This window comes from Crassostrea angulata, chromosome 7 (assembly GCF_025612915.1).
Source record: "Crassostrea angulata isolate pt1a10 chromosome 7, ASM2561291v2, whole genome shotgun sequence".
Taxonomy (NCBI): domain Eukaryota; kingdom Metazoa; phylum Mollusca; class Bivalvia; order Ostreida; family Ostreidae; genus Magallana; species Magallana angulata.
In genome coordinates this window covers 25,365,892-25,381,250 of record NC_069117.1, presented here as the reverse complement: position 1 = coordinate 25,381,250, position 15,359 = coordinate 25,365,892, and the positions used below count along the sequence as shown (strand labels likewise).

Below are 15,359 nucleotides of genomic sequence, written 5' to 3'. Positions count from 1 at the left end.
CTCCCAGTTTCTTCCTGAACAATATTATAGTGCAAGAAATTATCTTACTTTACTTTAATACTTATAATGTAGGTTTCACCTGCAAAAAAATCGTATATCAAACGAATTTCTTAATCGTTTAAACGAATTTTTAAAAAATCTTACAAACGATTTATAAACGAATTTCTAAATCGTTTGAAACGATTATCTAAATCTTTTAAACCAATTTCTCTAAATCGTTCCGGACGAATATCTAAATCGTTCAAACGATTTCTAAATCGGTCAAACGAATTTGAAAATTCGTAAAATCGATTCGATTTTCTTTATTCATTCTGCCAATTTGAAATGGCACTTATCCGCCGTCGTAGTTTCCCCGTGTTTTTCAAGTATTTCGGAATTGTAATTCTTGCATTAGATCATTTTATTTTTATTTGCGTGGTAAACCACAACAACTACGGGTCATACTAAAACACGCCTGCCGACGCCTGCCGGGGAAAACACGCCTGCCGAGAGAAAACCACACGCCTGCCGTTTACCTGATGGATTATTTTAATATTTTCTTTGATATTTTATTTAACTTAACTAAATTCAGTATCATAATAACAAAAAGTTGACTTTATATTGATTATTTAGCACAAAATTAGCAAAAATGTTCAATGTTGGTAAAGATAGATAACTCTTACGTAGAATTCATACGCCTGCCGAGGAAATCTAGACGCCTGCCGTTTATTTGATGGATTATTTTACTATTTTCTTTGATATTTTATTTCTTTTAACTAAATAGATGATAATAGAAACCAAAAGTTGATTTTATATTAATTAATTAACACAAAATAAGTAAAAATCGGGTAAGCTGATAGCTCTTACGAAGAAATCATACGCCTGCCAAGAAAATGTATACGCCTGCCGTTTAGTTGATGGATTATTTTAATTATTTCTTTGATATTTTAGTTTACTTGGCTTAATAAACGATAACGGAAATAAACAGTTGACTTTAAATTCGTTAATTAACACAAAATTAGTAAAAATCGGTAAAATAGATAACTCTTACGCAGAATGCATACGCCCGCCGAGAAGAGAACACGCCTGCCGCTTACCTGGTGGATGATTTTAAATTTTTTATTTATATTTCATGTTTTCTAACTTGATAAATGATCAGATTAATTAAAAATTTACCACATTTTTTAATCAACTCAACATGAGAAAAAACCACACGCCTGTCGTTTACCTGAAGATGAATTAATATTTTTCTTATGTTAGTATTTTATTTTACTGTACTAAATAGCAAGCATAGATAAAAAGGAAAAAAATTGCGAAGGGCTAAAAATAAAGGGAAAACTCTTATGTAGAAATCTTACGACTGTCGATTTAATATGCACGCTTGCCATTTTATTTATGTCATTTTTATTTGTATAAACTAATTTATAAATTACTTAAAGATTGCTAAATATAGACTTAACATTTTGCCTTATAATTATGTTCATAACTTTACTTATTGATGCTATTGATTAATCATATTATATGAAGTCGGGTGATACGGAATGATATAATATGTATGTCATCCCTTTTAAGTATGACAAAAGTTTTGTTTTCTATCAGAATTTAATATTTTGATTAAGCCTGTCGCTGAAGCTTTTTATGATAGGAATACAGGGTAAGATTTATCAACACGTCTATAGATACGAAACGCCCAAGGAATATACATGTGTACGCTTTTACGCTTGTCGAATACCTATATTATTGCTTGACATGATTTTTTTCATTAATTTTCTTCTTCCGTCAACTGTGTACATGATCATAGAATAAGAATGAAATAAAACTTTGTGTGTTGTAAAGAGGGATACTTATAATCAATATCATAACTTTTCGCCTAAGGCAAAAATTGATAATCTTGTATTTTCAAACAATATTTCATATTTCATTTAACTTTACCAAGTAAACGAATAAAGACATAATAATTAGATTTCAATGATATTAAAACGTAACACGAAACGTGTGCATCCAGTATATTTTTTTCAGGGGGGGGGGGGGAGGGGGTAGTATTTAGGTTTGTCCGGGGTTGGGGTGTCGGGGCAAGATTTTTGGTGATTTTACTAAAAAAAAAAATTATTTTCCAAGGGAGATGGGGACTCCATCACCCCCACTTCAGTAAAAAATTCGAGTTTTACCGGGGGGGGGGGTAACTCTACCCACCTCCCCCCGAGTAGATCAACTCATGAAAAGAATGAGTGGAAATCATTTACAAAGCCAAAGAAAAATTCTTAGATCATCCCCCCAAAAAATTAATGAATGGTGACTGGTATGAATATTTGATGGACGTTAATGAGTTATACTAACATTGTTATTGTTAGCAAGAACATTGATATTGAAATATCCTAATCTACGACAGCTTACTGATCACAAGGGTCGATCTATAATATTGTTCCACGATCTTATGGCCTATAGACCAATCCTGTTTAAAAGTTATTCTAAATACTGGATAACAAATCGTGTTTTAAAAAAAATGTAAACCAACAGAAATCGTGATACCAGTGGTTTCCTATACATAAGCGTCGGAACCAGGGGGGGGGGGGGGGCTAGGGGAGCTGAGCCCCCCCCCCCCCCCCACACATACACACTTTTTTGCAAAGTTAGACCTAACCAATGGGCACATAACATCATAGAGGGTTCAGCCCCCCCCCCCCCCCCCCCCCACATTTCCAATGAAAAGATGGAAATATTGAAATATGGAGATGTTGGAGTCATATGTATAATAGCCCCCCCCCCCCACCCCCGGATTAGGAATTTCAAGATTTGGGAACTATAACCCCCCACCACGGATAAGGATTTTTCCTTCCTTGTCAAGATTTCAGAGGATTAGTTTAGCCCTTTGCTTCCGACGCCATTGATATATATGGAAACCTTTATGAGAAAGGAGAGGGCGTGGCGTGTACGTACATGTATATATGTAGTTGTTGTATATGTTGCGTACGTGTTAAAGCAAGAAATTAAGCTGTTTTCTAGCATCTCTTTCTCTCTTTCTCTTTCTTTGTCTCCTCTCCTTCTTTCACTTCCTCTCTCTCTCTCTCTCCGTCTTTTCCATCCACTGCCCTCTCTTTCTTTCTCTCTTCAATAATGGAAACAATTCAAATATCAAGAGAAAGAAATACTTATAAATGTAGTTGCACCTGCGTTCAACTGTTCTACTACATGTATTTTTCAATAAAAAAAAAATCAATGAAAATATGGAGAAAACTGCAGCGAGTCGGTAAGCGTAGGACATTCACATTCCAAATGTTCGACATCTGAACGTGGTGGTTTTTTCGGTTTTAATTTATTTCATGAGTAAAAATTTTCTGAGTCAAAAATAAACGCAATTTTCTATGCAGATCGGTTGTCTTTGAACTTAATGAATGTAAAATATCTTCCCGACAATTTTTATATTAATCAACCATACTGACTATAATTAATCGTACGTCGTGGAGGTTGATATGTTTATTGATAAAAAAGAAAAGAAAGAATAATGCATGCATTCGTAATTATTGATTCTTCAATGTATATAATCATACCATACGGCTTACAATATCACTCACTTCACTATCCCTCAAACGGTTACACTCACAGTTTTGTAAATAGAAAAACGGGACCACAATCTGAACATGCACATACAGATTAATGTATTTTTATCTCATTATATTACAAATCATGTAATAATAACAAAATAATTTACTCATTATGTTCTTTGCTATAATATTTTGGGCGAATCGGGGTTGGGGCTACATGTCCAAAGATAACTAGTGATCGTTGCTCTACTGATACACGTGTATACACACACGTGTTAGTTTCTTGTGTATTCTGTGTGAATTGAACGGTTTTTTGTCTCTTAAGAAACAATAGACCTTACCTACCTGTATATTGGAAGACGACCGTGAAGCACACACCTTGTACACAGGCCCCCTTCTCTCTCTCTCTCTCTCTCTCTCTCTCTCTCTCTCTCTCTCTCTCTCTCTCTCTCTCTCATGTGTTTTAGGTGACTGAGAAAAATAGTTATGAACGAGTCGATCTACCTAAGTATGTCTTAAGATACTATGTATAGCCTTTGAACTTACACCTAATTATTAACCCAAAAGTATTATTAAAACCTTGCAGTCCACTTTAATTATTCCAATTGATAGAGCAAGGTCGCCATATCATGGTTTCTGACTCTTATATTTGTATTTTTTATGTATCGATATGAAATTGAAGAATAATACCATTTTATCCTTATACATGTATATGTATATATCATGTACAAGCACTTAATAAAAAATATTTCTGATTAATAAGCCATCAGTTTTTAATTGGTCAGACCTACGCCTCTTCATAAAACATGTATAGTCCATTCATAACCGTAAACATTGAAACATTTGTGTTACTATATATCTTCGTGAAGCTTATAAAATATAAAGAAAACAAAACTTATTTTGTAGGGGAAAATGTCATTCATTATCATTTACGAGACAGTCCAGGCTTATAACCAAGAATATTGACACGATTTGAATCACTTTACAACGTTAATCATTAAACCAGGGTTCTTTTTTTTCTCCATTTAAAACTGAGACCATAAATCGTAAAATTTTAACCCGGTCACATTTTCATCAGCTTGGAAAAATTGAATGAACTTAATACTGAATGATAACCTCAAAATAAAGCATATACTGAAAATGTAGCTGCAATAATTATACCGGTATATTGATTGTGTTGAATATTGAAACAACCTACAGAGTTCTGCTTTGATTTGGTAATTGCATGCTCTATAAGTCTGCTTTATTTCTTCTACGAACAGAATAAGTCATCACTGGAAGGTTAAGCGTGTATTGGATTTCAAAAGTCTATAGTGGGGTATGATTGAGTCTGTTAGATTTTCTTGTTAGAAAAAGCCGGGTTTTTTTAAATATTCAAACTGATACCCCCTACCCCTCTTTCCCTTGAATGGAATAATTATCCGCTACACTGATATCATGCAATGTAAAATTTTGCTACAGGCTTATGAATGTCCTGTGTAATATTTGATTTTAAAAACGCAGCGAAACAGAATCAGAATCTAGAGATTTAGATATAGTTTGGTGAACTAGGCAGTGAAAGTCTTGAGATGAAAAAGTTTTTCAAGATGTAAACAGTTACAAACATTGTACAGAAGTAATTGTGTACGAAAATGTAAATGCACTTTACTTAAAAAGTCTAACCTTTCCCCATATACGTTTACTAGAATTAATAATTTAGGAGCATAAATATTTATAAAATCTGGAATGCATACACAATTTAAGTACGCTAGCCTGTTTGTTTAAGAAATACATTATATAGCCTTCATACACGGATAAAGGTTATGCCAGTCCACTTCTCTAAAGAAATGAAATTATCGAATTGCATCTTTTGAATTGATTGAGTTGGTGTAAATATTAATTTCCATTACATGTCTTGAATTTTTTATTTACATGTTCACCCAACACAGTATTTACAGTTTGACTCAATACGTATTTCTGAACTTAGTATAACAGTGCATTGATTATATATATATTCACATCAGTATACTTTCCTTCTTATTTCAGACACCGCTTTTAGGCTAGATCGTATGAATATATAACATAAAATATTTTGATTATACGTAAAATACATGCATATTTTAAGGGTTCTTCGAAAACTTTAATCATAAAATTCGAGCAGAGACATACAAAAGTCATGTACATGTATATACATGTAATTAACAGTACATGTATGTCCCTGATTCGAGTTTGTAATATATCTTTAATTAATTGCAACAAAAAATAAGGTTATGAAAACACTAATAAACTATAACTATGTAAAAAGCTGAAATTTTTTCAAGAAATAAAAATAAAAGACATGGATAAATGATTAAATCAGCAGGCTTATTACAACTCGTTGTCTCGGCAGGCGTAAGCAGGGTAAGAACTCTTTGTCTTCTTTAGAGACTTTGAACATTTTTAATAATATTTTCATTAAACAGCGAATGCAAAATAACCTTTTATTTCTTTGATCATTTATCAAGTTAGAAAACATGAAATATAAATAAAAAATTTAAAATCATCCACCAGGTAAGCGGCAGGCGTGTTCTCTTCTCGGCGGGCGTATGCGTTCTGCGTAAGAGTTATCTATTTTACCGATTTTTACTAATTTTGTGTTAATTAACGAATTTAAAGTCAACTTTTTATTTCTGTTATCGTTTATTAAGCCAAGTAAACTAAAATATCAAAGAAATAATTAAAATAATCCATCAACTAAACGGCAGGCGTATACATTTTCTTGGCAGGCGTATGATTTCTTCGTAAGAGCTATCAGCTTACCCGATTTTTACTTATTTTGTGTTAATTAATTAATATAAAATCAACTTTTGGTTTCTATTATCATCTATTTAGTTAAAAGAAATAAAATATCAAAGAAAATAGTAAAATAATCCATCAAATAAACGGCAGGCGTCTAGATTTCCTCGGCAGGCGTATGAATTCTACGTAAGAGTTATCTATCTTTACCAACATTGAACATTTTTGCTAATTTTGTGCTAAATAATCAATATAAAGTCAACTTTTTGTTATTATGATACTGAATTTAGTTAAGTTAAATAAAATATCAAAGAAAATATTAAAATAATCCATCAGGTAAACGGCAGGCGTGTGGTTTTCTCTCGGCAGGCGTGTTTTCCCCGGCAGGCGTCGGCAGGCGTGTTTTAGTATGACCGACAACTACTTTGGCTTGGCTCGTTGTCAGTCTTTTGATGGAAAAGTTGAAATAATTGATAATGGCAGCGGCAAAAGCTAAGAATATGAAACTCCAAGTGAAGCATGGTATGATTCGAATCTTCGGTTTTATTTTGTACATTTGTTGACAGTTGTGTTCCTGACGACAAAAGTTTCCGAATTTTCTCAGATAACCAAGGTTTTGAAAATATGGTTCAAATTGTTTTGAAATAATCTAATAGGTATATAATGTTACATTCAAACTAATAACGTTATATCATTTTAAGTAAAATCAGAAAATTTAAACTCATAATTTTTTCTTTATTAAAATCAATTTTGGTCTGTTGCAGGTTCTAAGGTTCATGAAGTAAGGCTACAGGCTGAGCAAGGCAATGTTCTCACAGTTCAGGACCTCGTGAAAAAAATAAACGAAGTCACAGAAATCCCACCAGCAAACCAGAAGATCCTTTATAAAGGTTTGTTAACTCAGAAGCTGTAAAGTTTCAAGAACTAATTCAATTGTCAGATGCATGGCTAAGTACAGTCATATAATTTAGAATAATTACAATAAAGGCCAAAGACCTGTTCTCAGCAAGTACCCTTTTCTTGCCAGTGCTTTGTTATGTCATTTCTCATATATGATTATATGTGTTGAAAAAATGATGTAACAATGCACTGGTGAGAAATGGTAATGGTACTTGTCTATGGCCAGTGTGGACTCAAAATTTATTCAGGACATAATGTATAAATGATTATTACCTTTGCATTGTACTTTGAACTGTTTGTAAATCATTATGATTTAGAGACAAAAAATCAAAGATTTCAAACCAAAGTTTTCCTTCGTTAGTTACAACATTTTTAAATATCAGCAGGGTTAAAAATTTTTGACTGCTATTGGTAAAACTTAACTACCGATACATGTAAACACATTTCTTTTACTTTCACTTTGTAAAGCCTTTTTTTTTTCAATTTTCAGGCAAAACATTGAACAAAGATTTAGATGTATTCCTGACAGATACTGGGCTAACAGACAATGCCAAAGTTATGCTTCTTGGGAAAAGGGTAATGTTTTCATTACATTACAAGTTATTGTGTCTGTTTTACTTATGATTTGAATCATTTTGAAAGATACATAACACTTGCATCATATTCTTGTAGACATAAAAAAGACATTACATCTTTCGTAAGACTTAGTATTAATTTTTTATCATTATGCACAAACTGCAATATCAAGATCAAAATTTACAAATACACACATTTTTTGGTTATTTTTAAAATATAAAGTTTGCTATGCTTTTAACTGCATGCTTTCAAGTATACTGTGGAATCATTAAAATTTGTGGGGGTCATATTTCGTGGATTACTGAAATTTTACAGGTTCGTGGGGATGTAATTTCGTTTATTTTCTTATACATGTATCTACAAAAGGAAATATGACTTTATAACCCAAATTTAATAATTCGTGGAGGATGTTAATTCATAGTTGAGAGGTACCCACGAATTCCACGAAAATTGGGCCACCATGAAATCTAATGATTCCACAGTAGTTTATTTAGCTTGCAACTTTTTTTATTTGCAATTTTCATTAAAACAATAGATGTATTAAATTATAATACAGATATAGCTTTTCACAATGCTGTTATTTAACTCGCCACTAATTTACACTGACACCCACACATAAAAAGAAATTGTACAATTCTAAAATGTACTGGTACATGGTACAATAGATATTAGACCAAAAGAAATTCATTCTTAACTAGAAACTTAACTAGAAATCACAAATGAAGTTGCTGTTCACTCAATCTGATTAAAATCAGCCGTTCTGATACACTACCGCTCTCGGACGTATCAGAACAGCTGATTTCAATCAGATTGCTGTTCACTGAAAACTTTGCTTGTTGTCAGACCATAAATTAATCAGGGGGAAAAAGTTAACAAACCACACATGAAAAATGACACAAAGAGTATATATTTTTTGCCTAATATATTGAAGCTAGTAGTCAAACTGCACGGTAATGCAGTAACATGTGTATTTATCAAATTAAATTCAATCTTACAGCATCTATAGTGTTTATTGAATATTGACTACGGGTATATGATTCAGTTGCTTATACATGTATCTCAGATCTAAAGAACTGGTAATGAGAAAGAATAAATGAACAACTAAATAGCATTAACAAGATGTCACAAAAATGGTTTATATCAGTTTAAATTGAAAATGACACCCTGACTTTTCAGCCTGATCCTGTGGATGACAAAGAGATGGGCAAGCTACACAACATTGAACAGTCCCTAAAGAAAGAGGAAGAAAAACTCAGTGAGATCACGTACGAACTAGACGGAGTACACAGGGTAAGCACTCAAACTCAATAAATGAGTGCAAATAAAGGTGGGTATTGGAAGAAAAATGAAACAGTGTCCTCATCGGTGGAATATTGTTTTTCCAAAAGATTAATATATAAGCTTTATTTTTCTCAATTTTTTTCAACATCAAAGAAAGCGTGTTATTGTGAGCTCATTTTAAACATTGACCATTTTTCTGTGATTAAAGTGCTAGGAAATATCCGTTACTAATCCACCTGTGGCTTGTAAGTGCTTCAAAGAGACATAAAAGGGAAAGGACCATAATAAATTTTATTTTTTATATTAAGTACATAAAATAGCTGCAAACCAGTATTAGGTTTTTGCTGATACTTCCGATTAATTTCTATCTACTGTCAGCTAAAAGAACGGACCCGAATATGTTTTTACAAAATCAAATGTCATGTCATATAATTAAATCATACAAACTATTTCATATTTGATAGACAAAGACTAAACTACCGGTTTGCTCAAATTTTATTCATTTAACTAATACCAAAACATCTAACCATTTAAAGAAAATCAAAAGCTTTGATAAATCTTTCAAACAGAGATTGAAAAAATAGTACCTCTATTGTAACGCACATTACAGAATAAACAATTGCTATATCAAAATTAAAAACATATCTAAAGGGTCATCTTGCATAGTATTTATGTTCATCCTACAAATACAGTGACTGATACTTATCCTATTTTCAATTAATATTGATACTGATACTGATGGGTATAAATCGATTTTATGTTCATCTGTGTATGAAATATTGCACAGAAATAAGTTTAGATACATGAATTTTAAAATAAGTTTAATTTCTTAAGCAAATGTTTTGTTTTTGGAAAATGTAGTACACTTCGGATTAATTACAAAAACATCTTTAAAAAACCAACATATTGTTTGTAATATAACAGAGACCAGTGTTGTAATTTTCGTTACAATGTGCAAAATGTATAAATCTTAATTAAATTCTTTATAAAACTTTTTGTTTCTTGTAAATGATGAAGTATTTAAAATAGAAATAGCAACTTAAACATCAACAAAACCATAGTAGCTCAGAGTAACATATTTAAACTGTTTTTGAATCAGCTTTAGGAAATGTCCGTTACCTAAAGATTATCAAGTTTTCCCCAAAATTCATTATCGATTAGAAATAATCCTTAAGACTTTCCCAAGGGTTTTGGCTCTTGATTTGGCCTATTTGCTGTTAACAAATTAGATGATTTCGCTGTTTACCATTTCTTTGAGTGTAAAAATGTCAATGAAATGTTTGTTACTTTCGTATGAAATGTACGTTACTCTAGTTTACAAGGATAAAATTTGAAGATACTCCATTATGCTCACGTATTTCCTATTGATAGGTATAACATAATTTCAAAAATATATAAATATGTGTTTATTCAGGGTTTTTAACAGCCTTTATTTATACGTTTGTTTTAAATGCTGAATTATATTATGTAATTTTATAAGTGCCTGTCCTACGTTGATCTACGATGCAATTTATGAGATAAATCCCACTTGAGTAGCCAGAAATTAATCAAATATGATGCTAAAACAAAAATGTGTGTTTGATTTCAATTTAAAGTTATTCATAATTGCAATAGTTGTTAAAAATTACAATGCTTGTCTATTGAAATGTTCGTTACAATAGGTAACGGACATTTCATTCTTTTTTGAGATATACTACAAAGATATGAATAAACATGTGGATCGTTTATAATACAAGAACTGATCTACATGACTTTTGTTTTATGTACCCATTTAAAATTGTTCGATACACATAATATAAACTAATAAATCCTTATGAAGGTGTATGCATACTGATGGGGTCAGACGTTTAGATGGTTTTAGCAGGAATCATGCTGTCTAATTGTCCTTGGCCTTAATGGCGAATGTTGATGTATCAACAATTTGTCACGTGTTTTATTTGCATCAACCAATTTGAGCTAGGATTGAAATTACAAAGAGTTTCGTAAAAATATCATAACGAACATTTCGGTAACGAACATTTAGTAACCAACATTTATGTACCTAGGCGGCTTCAAAATAAAATTGTAGTGTTTATCAAAGACAGTTTTTGATGGCGACAAATGCTTATCGTATGTTCAATACTCAAGTTGAACAGTTGTTGCATTTACTTTCTCAGTTATAGCAGTAACGAACATTACAGTCTTAAATCTACGCTCAGACTTTTTTTGTTTTTCGTACTGATATGATTAGTCAAAAGGAATTATATGAATTTTTTTAACAATTATGTGGACAAAAAGACCTCGTAATGTTCTTAATAAGATTTTTGTATTTTTTAATGGAATGTACAACTCTTGCAGTGGTTATATATCTAAAGTAACGGAGATTACATCGAAACTGGAGACAATGTTCAAAATAATTTAAGTAATTCTTGGACTAGTGAAAATAACTTGTTGTCTTTTAAATCATTAAATTTTCATACTGAAAAATAATATGTAAGAACTTATTCCGCACATTGTCCAGTTTATATGGCAAAACATCCTCTTCAAAATGTAATTATCAAAATGGCGACAGTAACGAACATGTCAGTTTAGGCATTTTGTGTAGATTTCTCGCTGAAAATAAACGCATTCCATTGATCTTTTTATGTGTTTTGGAAACACTTATGAACTAACTTTGTATTACAAAATCAATTACAATTCTGCTGATTTTAATTTTTTTGTAATTTCATGGCGACATCAATTGCACCCATTTATTGAGTTTGAGTGTAAGACTGTGTCATTAGTACATGTAATGAATCAAAAACTCGCTGAAATTATTGGGATACATTAATGTACATGTATGATATAAAATAGGTGGAGTACACAAATTAGGGATTTATCACATTGATAATGAGGGAGTCGGAAAACAGTAATTTGCATTTGTTTTATATGCTTAAGAAACTTAAGCAATGTGAAGATTTGACTGAAAGATTAAAAAAAAAATCCAGTTAATGTTGACTCACATTCTGTTTTCTCTGCACAGCATGTTGCTGTCTATGATATTTCAGACATATTTCAGACTATGATATGTCAGACATTTCCAAACAGTAATATGCATTTGTTATATGATATAAAAAATGAGCAATGTAAAGATTTATTTGACTTAATTCAAGACAATTTCCTTGATCACCATGTTGTTATTTATGACATGCAGGGATTTTTAGAAGATTCCTTGAAGAGACCAGCATTGCAGAAGAGTCGAAAGAGAATCGCCCACTCCACAGAACAGTACATGAAGCTGTTGGAGGCACTGGATGGCCTCAATCTGGATCCCAGTAATTCGGGGGGAAGGGCCAAGCGCAAGAGCCTGGTGGACAGAATTCACGTAGGTGATTTTAATATAAGGTTATTTTATTTTTCAAAAATCTTAGAATTATGAATTTGAAAAGATGAATTAGTTTTCTCACTGAAGCAACATCTATTTTTTATTCCTACTACTCATATACATGCACATATCTAGAAACAGTTAGTTAATTACTAATTACAAGAGATTCAGATTGATATATGTTTATTTACAGACCCTTTTGGACAGATGTGATGGATTAGCCAAGGGAATTGATGACATGTTAGCAAGGTTGGCTGCAAATATCCCCCTCTAATTAATGTCTACAGTTGCACTGTTTATAAGAACAGCACAGTTGTCTTCCCTTTGTTTCTGACACACGACATTTGCATGATTGTGATTGAGGATTGGAGATTCCTTTTGTGCACTGTTTATATACAATGTCTCTCTGTATCTCTCTTTCTCAACCACTTTTTTGTGCATGTTTTATTGTGCTAGTTGGTTGCTGTGCATGGAATTTTTGTTAATCCCCTCATTTTTATGAAATATCACAACATCTTTATAATAATTAAGTCTCTCTATAATTTAAGTGACTTTGTTTTATTTTGGCAAACACACTTTAAAATGATATATTTCACAGTTAATTAAAGACCTCCTTGATACTGTCTTTAATTATTTCAGAACTTCTTCATAGTGCGTAAATCCTCCTTTTTACTAACAATTTTGTTGTTCAATACCGGTAAGAGGTTGGCAGACTAACAACTCCCCCTTCTGTCTACATGTCAATTTGCAGAAACTTTACACTTTTTTGTGAATAAACAAAAAAATTGAAAATCACATAGTAAGAATGTCATGATGACATTTTTAAAAAGTGTTAGTTGCTGAGGGGTTGCTCGCTTTCTTATTCTTTTTTAAAAGTAAATTATTTTGGGATATGAGATGTGGTCGGTAAATTTACAATGTAAAAAAGAACTTTTGATTAAGTTTGATACCTCTGACATGTGTCTTTTCTGTTACAGTAATGAAGGCAAAGACAAATGATGACAGCCCCTGTTTTAGGTGTACAGTCTTAATATCTCTGTGTGTCTAGTACCCTAAGAGTGGTAGGAATACACACTGAATGCATTAGAGGTTTCCACAAGAGATCAAACAATTTTCAAATCAAATTCTGGTGCTCAAAGCAAGAAAAAAGACTAAATTGTTTTGGAGAATAAGAATTCTTGGGAATTTATTAAGCACTAGTCAGCTGTTAGTATAGAAGGTTTTATTTATATTTTGATGAAATATAGTGATCTGAATACATGTACATGTATTTCAAGAGAGATAGAAGGTACATGTATTAGGAAATTCATTATATACCTAGAATCTTATTTAAAGTGATTGAACTGAGTTGATAATTTTTCTACAAAAATTTCACAGAGGAAATTCCTTTGCAAGTGAACTCTTACAAACTGACAGGCAGAAACATAGTCTAGCAGGAGAGACGAGAGGCCTTGTCCAGGGTCTGGCATGGGATACAAACCATAGAAGCTTTTAATTTATCTGAATGGTTCATTGTTAGTGTATTTATAACACTTCTCTCCGTATGATGTTTTAGTTTTCATTGGGGGATGGGTCCTCAGTGATTCGGTGTATATAAAATATTGATTTTAAAAGCCTGTTTGTGAATGTTAATTCATACTTTAAAAGTAAAACAAATAAAGATGACACATTTTAATGCATTTAAAGGAATTTAAAGCCTTTTATTTTAGTTTGATATCAAGGGTACTTATATATACTCTTGTATATACATCACCTTGGTAACCTGATTGAAGTTTTTAAAGGGTTACATGTGATGGGTCTAGACATTGTTGAAATTTTTAAAAATATTTTTATATTTTCCTGTTGTGAAACATCTAATGGGCGTTTTAAAAAAAAAATTCATATTCAAGAGTTAAGGTACATGTACTACAGAGTTTGGTTTTTGTGAATATCATGCCTTTGATTATCAGTTTAACATAGTTGCAGATCTGCAGCTGCATCTACCCATTACAATGCCAAAATCACCATTAGTTCTCTCATTATGATAACCGGTATATAACAAATCATTTCATTGATGTTTGAGTGAATGTGAATATGCAGTGTTTTAATATTATCTAAATTGCTTGCATAATAATACAATGAGTTAGAATGATTTAATTAATATATTGAAATTTTGATTATGATATTTTAAACAATTTAAAAAAAATTTCCTTTGGTGTGTTAACTTATTTATAAAAATCTAACAGAGAAAAGTGTAAAGTCAGTTTATTTTTTTTACTTATAGAATTTGTGGTTGTTATTAAAGATAATTACTGTGAATTTTACGTTTCTTGTTTGTTGTGCATTTGAATATGAAGTGTATCATGCAAGATTTCAATGTTACTTTGTAGCATTTACACGTAGTTAGTTCGATGCTTATTTTCTATAACTGGTTCCCGCGCTTAAAATCTCTTTAAAATCATAATATTAAATATGTAATATCATAATATCAAATATGTAAAATATAAATTACACCACAATGTATTGACTGAGTAAGTATTCACGAATTTGACATTCTTCTCCAACCAATTGTTCAAATAGATCTCCAAAGAAATTGATGCATTATGGCGTGGCAACGCACAGGCTGCATTCGATATCTATCGTTCGCGAAATAAAAATTATTGACGTGTAAAGACCTTGAACAAATGATGCACAATGTATAGGAATCTGTCAAGTGTAGACTAATCCATGAAGTCTCAGTAATCTTATTTATTTATTGATAAGCATTCTTAATGCGAATGGTGTGATAGGTTTTTCAACCTTGATCAAATGATGCACAATGTATAGGAATTTGTCTAGTAGACAAACACATGAAGTCTCACTTTAAGTTAATTTATTTATTAATAAGCATACTTGATGCAAATTATGTGATGGGGTTTTTAAGCGACTTTTTATTGGTTATTTGGTCACAGATGACATTGAATATGCGTTAGAAAATTAAAGTTAATTTACATGGATCTTTCATG

General features: G+C 31.6%; 1 protein-coding gene across 3 annotated transcripts; it reads left to right on the top strand.

Moving 5' to 3' along the window:
* Positions 1–398: 398 nt before the first annotated feature.
* On the top strand, positions 399–14,054 carry LOC128155873 (BAG family molecular chaperone regulator 1-like). Of its 3 annotated transcripts, none has more exons than XM_052817756.1 (7): positions 399–435; positions 6,700–6,797; positions 7,040–7,165; positions 7,666–7,751; positions 8,928–9,041; positions 12,205–12,375; positions 12,569–14,054. In XM_052817756.1, the coding sequence occupies exons 2-7, from the start codon at positions 6,752–6,754 to the stop codon at positions 12,647–12,649; spliced, it is 624 nt and encodes a 207-aa protein (XP_052673716.1). In that variant the 5' UTR covers positions 399–435; positions 6,700–6,751; the 3' UTR covers positions 12,650–14,054. The 3 variants fall into 3 exon arrangements, with proteins under 3 accessions (XP_052673716.1, XP_052673717.1, XP_052673715.1); XM_052817757.1 differs by lacking the exon at positions 399–435 and having other exon boundaries at positions 6,690–6,797; positions 12,569–12,624; positions 13,353–14,054; XM_052817755.1 differs by lacking the exon at positions 399–435 and having other exon boundaries at positions 6,690–6,797.
* Positions 14,055–15,359: the final 1,305 nt, after the last annotated feature.

Excerpts from the sequence above, each read along its gene's own strand:
- LOC128155873 (XM_052817756.1), top strand. The coding sequence starts at position 6,752 with ATGGCAGCGGCAAAAGCTAAGAATATGAAACTCCAAGTGAAGCATG. Across the intron at positions 6,798-7,039 it reads GAAACTCCAAGTGAAGCATG|GTTCTAAGGTTCATGAAGTA; the intron begins GTATGATTCGAA and ends GGTCTGTTGCAG. Across the intron at positions 9,042-12,204 it reads AACTAGACGGAGTACACAGG|GGATTTTTAGAAGATTCCTT; the intron begins GTAAGCACTCAA and ends TATGACATGCAG.